The 8,864-nt window shown below is 60.7% G+C and overlaps 1 protein-coding gene across 1 annotated transcript in view; it reads right to left on the bottom strand.

The window, feature by feature from the left end:
• Positions 1–614: 614 nt before the first annotated feature.
• The window catches only part of SPAG5 (sperm associated antigen 5), a 17,828-nt gene continuing 9,578 nt past the window's right edge, over positions 615–8,864 (bottom strand). The window contains exons 6-20 of the mRNA XM_026656609.2: positions 8,505–8,576; positions 8,151–8,265; positions 7,599–7,692; positions 7,270–7,351; positions 6,432–6,565; positions 5,855–6,020; positions 5,612–5,705; positions 4,611–4,685; positions 4,033–4,156; positions 3,414–3,525; positions 2,654–2,734; positions 2,322–2,474; positions 1,743–1,796; positions 1,508–1,588; positions 615–863 (exon numbers count right to left, since the gene is read on the bottom strand). Coding sequence (XP_026512394.1) covers positions 747–863; positions 1,508–1,588; positions 1,743–1,796; positions 2,322–2,474; positions 2,654–2,734; positions 3,414–3,525; positions 4,033–4,156; positions 4,611–4,685; positions 5,612–5,705; positions 5,855–6,020; positions 6,432–6,565; positions 7,270–7,351; positions 7,599–7,692; positions 8,151–8,265; positions 8,505–8,576 — 1,554 coding nt within the window. The 3' untranslated portion in view covers positions 615–746. The remainder of the gene's footprint in view (positions 864–1,507; positions 1,589–1,742; positions 1,797–2,321; positions 2,475–2,653; positions 2,735–3,413; positions 3,526–4,032; positions 4,157–4,610; positions 4,686–5,611; positions 5,706–5,854; positions 6,021–6,431; positions 6,566–7,269; positions 7,352–7,598; positions 7,693–8,150; positions 8,266–8,504; positions 8,577–8,864) is intronic.

Here is an 8,864-nt window from a genome sequence, read left to right as displayed (position 1 = left end):
GGCCTCAGGCTACTGCCTCTGCAGGAGGCTCTCACCCTCAGAAAGGAGCACTGGAAGTTAGATCTGAGGAGCAAGGAACTGAGAATCTAGGACACCAAGAGAGGGAGCTGCCTCTGAGGGGAAACTAGGTCAGCCCAGCCTTGCTGGGTTCATGCATGTGCAGTTAGCAGGAGCCCTGGGAACGCTAAGATCAGCAAGGCTGCGTACTAGCTACGGAACCCCAGGGAGGGAAGCGCTCCCCTGCCAAGGAAGGGGGGCTGTCACAACACAGGGAGAGGAGGCGGTGGTGGGGAAGGCAGCGGGCCCTGCTCTGACAGGGATCCCACTTCCTCTCCAGGAGGAGCAGTCACCTGCCCTGTGCTAAGCCCAAAGGAACAGGGCTGGGGAGTCAGGCTGCTCTGACCAGGGGCAGGGGGGTCATGCCAGGTGCTCTCAGACAGTTACTATGAATGCGCCCCTGGCAGGCAGCAGAGAACCCAAGGAATGAACTCCAGCCAGTCAGAGGCAGCACAGCACCTACCTGGGTTGTTAGTCTGTTAGTGAGCCCCAAGCTTGGCTCTCTGATCAGGCAAGAGGCAGAGCACTACATGGTGTCAAAACTTTAATTTACACACACACACACACACACACACGGGAGCCCAGGCCACTTGCGTTCCAGACAGGAACAGTAACAACTGGGCTCAGTTAAAATACAGGGGGCGCTAAGCAAGGGGGCTTCCAAACACGGAGCGAATCACAGCTCATGGCTACAGTGCATCCCCAGAGCATCTGTCGCCATCTGCCAGCTTCAGCCCGAGGTAGCGCAGCAGGTTCTGGAACTCCCGGGAGCCGGCAGTCACCACATCCGGGATGGAGGAGAGCATCTGGGAAAGGAGGAAGAGTTTGAGGAGCTGCAGCCAAGCTGGAGGTGGGGGAGCAGGACTTCAGCAGCTAGGCATGGGACAGGCAGGCCACGCCGAGTGAGGTCTCCATCAATAGCCTTCAAGCTTAACACGAGGCAACTGTGTGAACAGTTCCGGCCTGCCAGCTGGGGCAGCACATAGGTCTGGGCAGGCTCCAGAACCTTCCTGACTACGGAAGGCAGGACACGGAGCAGCCGTGGTCACTGCAGTGACGGCACACAAGCCGTTTCCTGCCCTCAGCATGGGGTAGCAGGTGGGGAGCCCCTCAGGGACAGCAGCAGAATGGGATGGAGGGGCCCCTCCCTGGATGCAATCCCACCACGCTCCTGGGCCCCCAGCCCTTCCACAGCAGCCACATCACTGCTCCAGCCGCCTCAGCACGGGTCCTTTGCCAGACCAGGCCCTTCTGAAGGCAGCCTCGCCTGCGATGCTGGGCCCCTCCCCAAGACGCAGCTGTTCTCCCGAGGGCTTTGTGCTGGCAGTGTGGAAACAGGCGGTGTGATGGGGGGGAGGGGAGCCCTGGCTGTTTGTCAGTTAGCCATGCCAGGAGCCTGATCAGCCAGATCATACTGCTGTAGGGAGAGCCCCTCCCCAAAGGGCCTCACCTCTTTGATCTTCTCCTGCATCTCCTCACGGCTCCTTAGCACCATCTGGGCATGATGGAGTTTCCCCTCCAGGATTCTCCTCTGCAAAGGAGAACACAGAGCTGTGCAGAAGGCGGGGGGAGCAGAGCAAACCCCAGAGCCGCATTTTAACGGCTTAGCAGCTGGGCGGGAGAACCAGCAGCCAGACACCCCCCGCCCCCCCATCGCAGATGAGCCACCTAGGCCCTGCCCTTACTTGGTCCTGGTAGTCACGCTGCGTCTCCAGGAGTAGCTCCCTCAGCTTGTTCACCTGCAAGACAAGCCAAATCTTGGTGCAGGGGCATGATGCAGCTGGATGCTCACAGCCAAGGCTAGAGCCTGACTCGGGGCTGGGGAGAGAACAGACCCCACCAGCCCCCAAAGAGCTGGCTCCCTCCTTGTGCCAGCCGCTCCCAGCCAGGGCACGTACTGCCTCCCCCTCTCTGCCATTGGCCAGCCCATGCCCAGCATGCGGACCATCTAGGGCCTAGCCATGCCCAGCACTCCCCCTCCCGCTGCCAGGCTGGGAGCACCCACTGTCCAACCCCCAGCAGGGCTGTAGGGCCTCTCCCTGTTCCCTCTCCAGAGCATGAATAGAAAGGAGCCGCAACGTAGCAAGAAGGGGCACATGGAAGGGGGCAAACGAATGCCAACAGCCCCGGGGCGCCTGTCTCTTGGCAGTCAGCCCCATGCTATGCAAGTGCCCTAGGCCAAGAGCAAGCTCTCCCCCCCAAGCCGCCGAGCCCCTCCTATCCTGCACCAGAATCTGGCCCTGCCCGAGCACCGCTGGCTTCACCTCCTGCCGTAGCCAGACTTTCTCCTGGACAGCGTCAGCATCCAGTGGTGTTGTGTCGGGCTCCCGTCCCCTCACCTCCTCCCACAGCACCTCAGCCTCCGTCTCTGCACGCCGGAGCAGGTGCTTCAAGTGAGAGACCTCTGCCTTCAGACTCTAAGGGGAGAGAAGCCAATGAGATGCTGGGGAGTGGGGCAAAGGACTCTGCTCCAGCCTCTAAGGGACCACAGGGCTGCTACTCAGTACGGTGCCATGTACAGGACAGCAGTGGGTAGCAGGGCTGAGCCCATTCCAGGATCTAACTCGACATGCCCCCAGCCTGCAGAGGTGGGTACCGTGACTTCCCCACTCCGGTCAATGAGCTGCAGCATCTTCTCCTCCTGTTGGCGCACGATGTCCTGCAGCTCCTTCTCGGTCTGAGGAGAGAGGGTGGCAGCATTTAGGATAGGGTCTCCCTGAGTGGCACCTCCCTTGCAGCAGAGTCTTGGACGTGCCGCTCTCCCAGGAAAGGAGCAGGCAAAGAGGGGCCCCAGGCCCAGGCCCGGTACTGAGGGGAGGCAGCTTGTGGGTTTGTGTCTGTTGCAGTCACCATGACAAAGCTGCTAGCAGACACTCAGCACAGGTCAGAGGCGGGCAACGGGCTGGGCACAAGCCCCCAGTTCACCAGCAGCTTCAGTCAGGTGAATCCCAACACCATTCCCCTGCCCCCAGGGATATCCTGCCCCATCTCCACAGGTAGTGAGGGGTCAGTCACACCAGGATCCCAGCCTGCCCCAATGCAGACGTTACAGTTGGCCCTGCACAGCCAGACCAGGGTAGTTTTTAGGCTGGAGCAGTCCTGTGCCAGGGTCCCTGTGCTCTGCCAAGTCCTGACCCAGGAATACTCGGGACCCAGCCAGTAACAGACCCTCAGACAGGGACGCTGGGGAGCCACACAAGTGCCGCGTTAGATCAGGCTAGCGAGCGGCTGCAAGGGATGGAAAAAAACAGTTACCCAGATTCTCCCATGGCCTAGAATCTGAGCCTGCCTGGTCCACGTCCCAGATCAGCTCTGCCCTGGAGTTCACACCTAACCCAGTTCTGGCGCCTGCTCACCTGAAACCTGACTCCCAGGATCTTGTTTAGCTTGGCAAGGTTTGCATCCCGGGCATCGATCTCTGCCTGGAGCCTGGATTCCAGGCTCTCCAGCTGGTGCTGATGGTCACAGCTATGAGAGGAAGAGCCGAACTGAGTCTCTTCAGAGGGCACAAAGCAGATCGAACGTGGGCTCTCAGGGTGATCCTGCCTCCCCGGGGAGCCAAGTGCTGCTCTCTGGCTGACACTGCCCAGCAGCCACTGGACTCAGCTCATGCACCCGCTGCTCCAACCTGCCCCCTCCAAGGGCCTGGCCTCAGGACTGGACATGAGGGGAGAGTAATCAATCAACACCAGCTCTGCCTGGCATCTGGGGCCATGACAAGGGGACCCGCCAGTCCTGCTGAGGGGTGCCAGCTGGGCTGGGAAAGGACTCTCTGTATGGAATTGCCACCCAGGGTAATGTTCGGGCTGGAGGCTGACCGGGTTAGCTCCTGGGGGTCACAGTCCTAGAGGCGTTGCTCAGTGGCCAATGGCAGAGCGGGAGTGACAGGCCAGCAAGTAGCAGTGGTACTGCCCAGAGCCCGCTGGGCACCCCCATCACTTCTCCTTTGACTCGAGGGCCAGGTGTTGAACTCACATTTTAGCCTGCAGCTCCTGAGCCTCATGATGTGCCGCCTTCTGGCTCTGGAAGCTCAGTGTGATGAGATGAGACACAGCAGCTCTCAGCTCCAAGACAGTCTCCCGGAGACTCTCCTCGATCTCTGGGGGCAGAGCAGACGGCAGGCGAGCAATGGCTCACAGTGCACGGGGCTAGCCCTCAATGCCGGGGTTAACAGAGAACCCCTCGCAAGCAGAAAGGAAACAAACCCATGTGTCATACCGTGCTCAGGTTCTAATTACCCAGCAAGCTCTGGGGCAGCGCCAGGCCAGGAACAGACACCAGATGCTATGCCTGGAACAGCAGGCAGCGTTAGCCCGCCTGCATAGCCAAGGCCCCCAGCCCAGCCCCCTGCCCCTTTGCCTCATGGTGCTGAGCAGTTACAAGAGGGAACCAGTCGCAGAGTCAAACCTGGATGAAGGAACAGGCCTGGGAAAGCCTAGTGCACGGCCCTGCTCCAGGGCCCCTCCTGTGACCAGACCAGCGCCCTTTACGCTGGGGCCCAGCAAGGCCATGCCTATTGGCAAGGGAGGAGAGGGCAGACACCAGGCCGTTACCTGCTGGCATCGGAGGAGTAGCAGGTTCAACCTTGGTGAATGCGGTCGAGCCTCCAGCAGCTTCTTCATCGATGCCTGTAACAAAGCAGGTCAGAGGGGCTTGGTGCTGGGTGATCAGCACAGATTACCCCTTTCTATGACCCTGACCCACTGCTAGGCCATGGTGACTGCACAGATCCGGGAACTTCCCTTCTCCTCTGGGGAGTCCCTGGGGCTTGGGCCCTGAGAGAGGGGACTGGTGCTGAGGCCCCATTCACAGCACCCCCTCACTGCGCCCCATGCGAGGAGTCCTGGGACCAGGCCATCCCAAGGCAGCGATGGTTCTGGGCTTTCTGGCTGTGAGCCCTGCGGTGGGTGATCCTGGCAGCCCTGGGGAGGAACGGCACCAGCCTTGAAGAGCTGAGCCATCCCATCTGCAGGCAGCGTGGGAAGGAGGCCTAACCCCAGGCAGGAAGCCCTGGGCATCGAGGGGCCTGTTTGCCACAGAAGCACCGATGCGCTCACTGGAGCAATCTGGCTCCGGGGTCAGAGGCAGCCCACGGCTGTGGTGTTCTAGGCCTCAAGCAGAGCTGGTTTTCTGTGGCAGGTTCATCAGAATTCATCCACCACCCTGGCCGAGGCCTAACGCAGCCCGACCCGTCACGGGAAGGAAGAGCAGAGCCGCAGGATTCGGCAGTAGAGCCGGGGGCACTGGGAGCTTGATGGCTCCTTCCCAGACATGGGAGCAGCCTCCACCGCTGGCTGGGCAGCTGTAACCACCTCCGCCTTGCTTCAGTGTCACCATGTGACTTCTGAGCAAGCGGCAGAGCAAAGCATTATGGGAAGGTGCACCCCACTCACTGCAATGAGTCTCCGAGGGAGACTCGGCCCTGGTGTACAGAGCACTTCACGCCCCTCCTTGTCTGTGAAGCACTAACCCAGCCCCCGCCACACAGGCAGGGTTTCTGGAGCAGCAGACAAGAACCAGAGCCAACAAGCAATTTCTGGCAGCCACATCCTACCTTTTCCTGCCACAGCTTTCAAGACGCTGCCCACGAAGGAGCTGGGCCCGCTGCGAGGGGTACACACTCTGCTCCTCGATGCAGCATCAGCAGCCTTCAATGACAAGAGACGGTCCGAGTGGCTGGACCACACAGATGACAAGGCAGCATTACAGACATTGCTCTGCTTCCCCAGGGCAGATGGGCTGGAGAAACCCATGCTGCTGTGATCAACAGCTAGAGGGCAGTTCCCTGGGCTCCTACCTCTCCTGGCAGGGCAGCTTGGAGAACGTCCGTGAGGTCCAGCAGCCTCTCCTTGGTCTGAGCGAGCTCCAGGGAGGACTTCAGGAGTTTGTCCCTGATGAGCTGCAGGCCCAGGGCTTCTGCCTTGCTGCAGTCGAGCTCCTCACAGAGGGTGTCCCGTTCCTTCCTGGGGAGAACAGGGGAGTCAGCTCACTCAGTGCTCACCCAGGCCCCATCCTCTCAAGGTGGGGAGGGGAGAGACGGGAGGCACGTCAAGGCAGCCTCGTGGCGCGGCTGGGTTCATTGGCCAGAGCACAGAGGGACATGTGGAGGTGCCGTTTGAATAAGCAAAGGATGAGACCAGCTGTGCCCAGCCAGAGTGCCCATGGGTTTCCCACAGGGATGTACTAGGGTGCACTGAGGGGCTCGTTCACTGGCACCCTTTGCCTCCCAGCCGTGGTTGAGGTTGGGAGGGGACCCTGCACACCAGGAGCTGACCAGAGACATGCCAAGCTCCTTCCCCCGGCGCAGGCTCTCCGTTCATTGGGCACGACACACACGAAGGGCTCAGAGGGGCAGAGCGGAGCTGCTGGCTCACTGGAGGTGCTGGTAGGCATCCTTCAGGTCCTCGTACTGCATGCTGCGCTCCCGCAGGACTGCAAGGGTGGCTCTCAGCTCATTTTCCGTCTCGGTCAGCTGCTCCCGGGACACACGGTTCTCCTGGTCAATGAACTGGGGCGGAGGGAAGAGACACGCCCGTGAACATTTACTAGTGAGGAGCGGGAGCTGGTACAGCGTGGGGTCCTCAGCGCATGCAGGCCAGGAACGGCTAAGGAGGGCCACGTTCATACCAGGAGCTCAATTCCCACTCTACCTTCCTGCAGGCGCACAAGCTGAGACTCCTCCCCCACCCCATTCTCACTTGAGGGGCTGGTGAGGCCTGCCCCCAGTATCGGGATCTTTCATCTAACAGGCCTCAGAGCCCAGCAACAGCTCTGTAGTCTTCCCCCCTTCTCAGAGTGCTTGGAAAAATCAGAGTCCCACCCTCACACCTCGCTCCTCCCCCAGGTCCTCATCTGCCAGCAGACTCTGCTGGGAAGTACGGGATGGGGCGACTCACTGCACTGGGGTGTGCGAAGGCCAGAGCTGCGGCAGCCAGTCCGATTCCCCGGGGGATTGGACCGGTCAGGCATTCAAGTGCATGGAAAGGCCCACCCAAGTCTCACGCCCAGTGGTAACTGCACAGAGATGGTTGGGGAAGAGCTGATCACAGGGATCAAAAGACCGAGCACAGGGAGCTCCAGTTCCGGGCCTACGTGCAGGGAGGAGGCGACGTTAACTCGTCCGGGTCTGTGCAGGCTGCCACAGGGGCCATTAGCACAGCGAGTGTCCTGTGCCCCTAACAGAAGGGTTAGCCCACCCCACCCAGCCTCTACCTCGCGGCTCTCGGTCATCTCACGCAGCTCCTGATGCACCCTGTCGTGCTGCTGCCGGAGAAGCTCCTGCTCCCTGGTCAGCCTGAGACAGGAAGGAAGGAAGCAATTAGTGTGCCGCTTGGCTGCCAGCTGCAGGCTCTGCCCAAGAGACCCACTCAGAACAGAAGTGAATTTCAGGGGAGGGGAAGCAGGAGAACCAGGATTGTCCAAGAGCCCCCCTTAGGGCATCAGTTTGTTCCTCATTATTCAGTCACTGGACAGTGCAGCGCTCTGCTTCTGTGGCCCCGCCCACGCCCCCCAGCGTCAGCACCCGGAGGCTGGAGACTCACCGCGCCGTCTCCTCCGACAGGTCTGCACGCGTCTCTCGCAGCTCATCCCGCTCACCCTGCAGGCTGGCCAGGTCTCTCAACAGTGTGCTGAGATCTAGGGCACGGTGCACAGCACGGAGGTTAGCTGCACAGCTGGCATCAGTGGATGTGCAAAGCTGAGAAGGCAGAGGAGCCCTTGCCTGCCCACCCCCCAGGGCAGGTCTTAAGCAGCAGCCCAGATACTGGAGTATTGGGGGGGGGGGCACATCAGTCTTATCCTGCAGTTGGAGCTGTCAGCAAGATGCCCTCCAAGAAAACTCCAGGGTACTGACATGCCAACGGAACAGGCAGCTACTGCTACAGGCGGTGCCCTCTAGCCAATGTTAGAGGCGCCGGATGCTCAGCTCAGTCCTTGGCATAGCAAGACATGGTTTGGGCTTTGTACCCCAGCATGTAACCAGCAGACAGCATCTCCCAGGATCTCACCCCAGGAAGGGCCAGCTGCTTCCACCGCTTGGGCCTTTGCACATCCATACAAGACAGCGAGAGACCCAGCCTCACATGCAGACATACCTGCTCCCAGCCGGGAGTTTGCCACAGTCAGCTGATCCACCTGGGCTACAGAATCCTGCAGCTCTGCAGTCACTTCCTCCAGCCTCCCAGAAACCGCCTCCAGCTCCCTGGAAGCCTGCAACAGACCACAGCACCTGGCTCACTGCTCAATCCTGCCCCTTGGGGGCTTCTCTGGCCCAGCCCAACGGGACCAAAAGCTGGACACTGCTGGCATCCACATCCCAAATGGGATGAGTGCTCAGGGGTTTCTAATGCCCTCCCAAAGATACAGGAGGGGGCAGGGCAGCAGTTCTGCACAAGATGGCAATGCTGGAAAAGGTGCCGTGTTCTGACACCTGGATGGCAAACGCCCACCGTGCTCAAATCGTCTGCCCCTTGGCATCCTCGGGTCTGCGCCAGACATCTGGGGGACAGGCCTCCTTGCAGCTACACTCCAGCCATTGGCCGCTAAGCATGGCACTGCTCACATGGCCATCTTGCACCAGGGCCATCCTGGAGGAAGGAGGTGCTGACTCACTCTCAGCTCCTCGGCGTTTGCTGAGCACCGGCCTAGCACCACCCTCGCCAGGGGCCCCAGGGAGCCCTGACAGCCCCACTACTGAGGGATGGCACAGCCCCAGCACACAGCAGCAGCAGGACCCATACATGGGGGATTCAGCTGTTCATGTGGCGTGGCTGCTGCTGAGCTGTGAGGCACCCGCCCCCCGGAGACCC

The sequence above is a fragment of the Terrapene carolina genome, unplaced genomic scaffold, assembly GCF_002925995.2.
Source record: "Terrapene carolina triunguis isolate 2854851 unplaced genomic scaffold, T_m_triunguis-2.0 Scaffold231, whole genome shotgun sequence".
Classification (NCBI taxonomy): Eukaryota; Metazoa; Chordata; order Testudines; family Emydidae; genus Terrapene; species Terrapene triunguis.
Note: the sequence above shows the minus strand (reverse complement) of the source record. Positions and strands in the feature narration are given on the sequence as shown.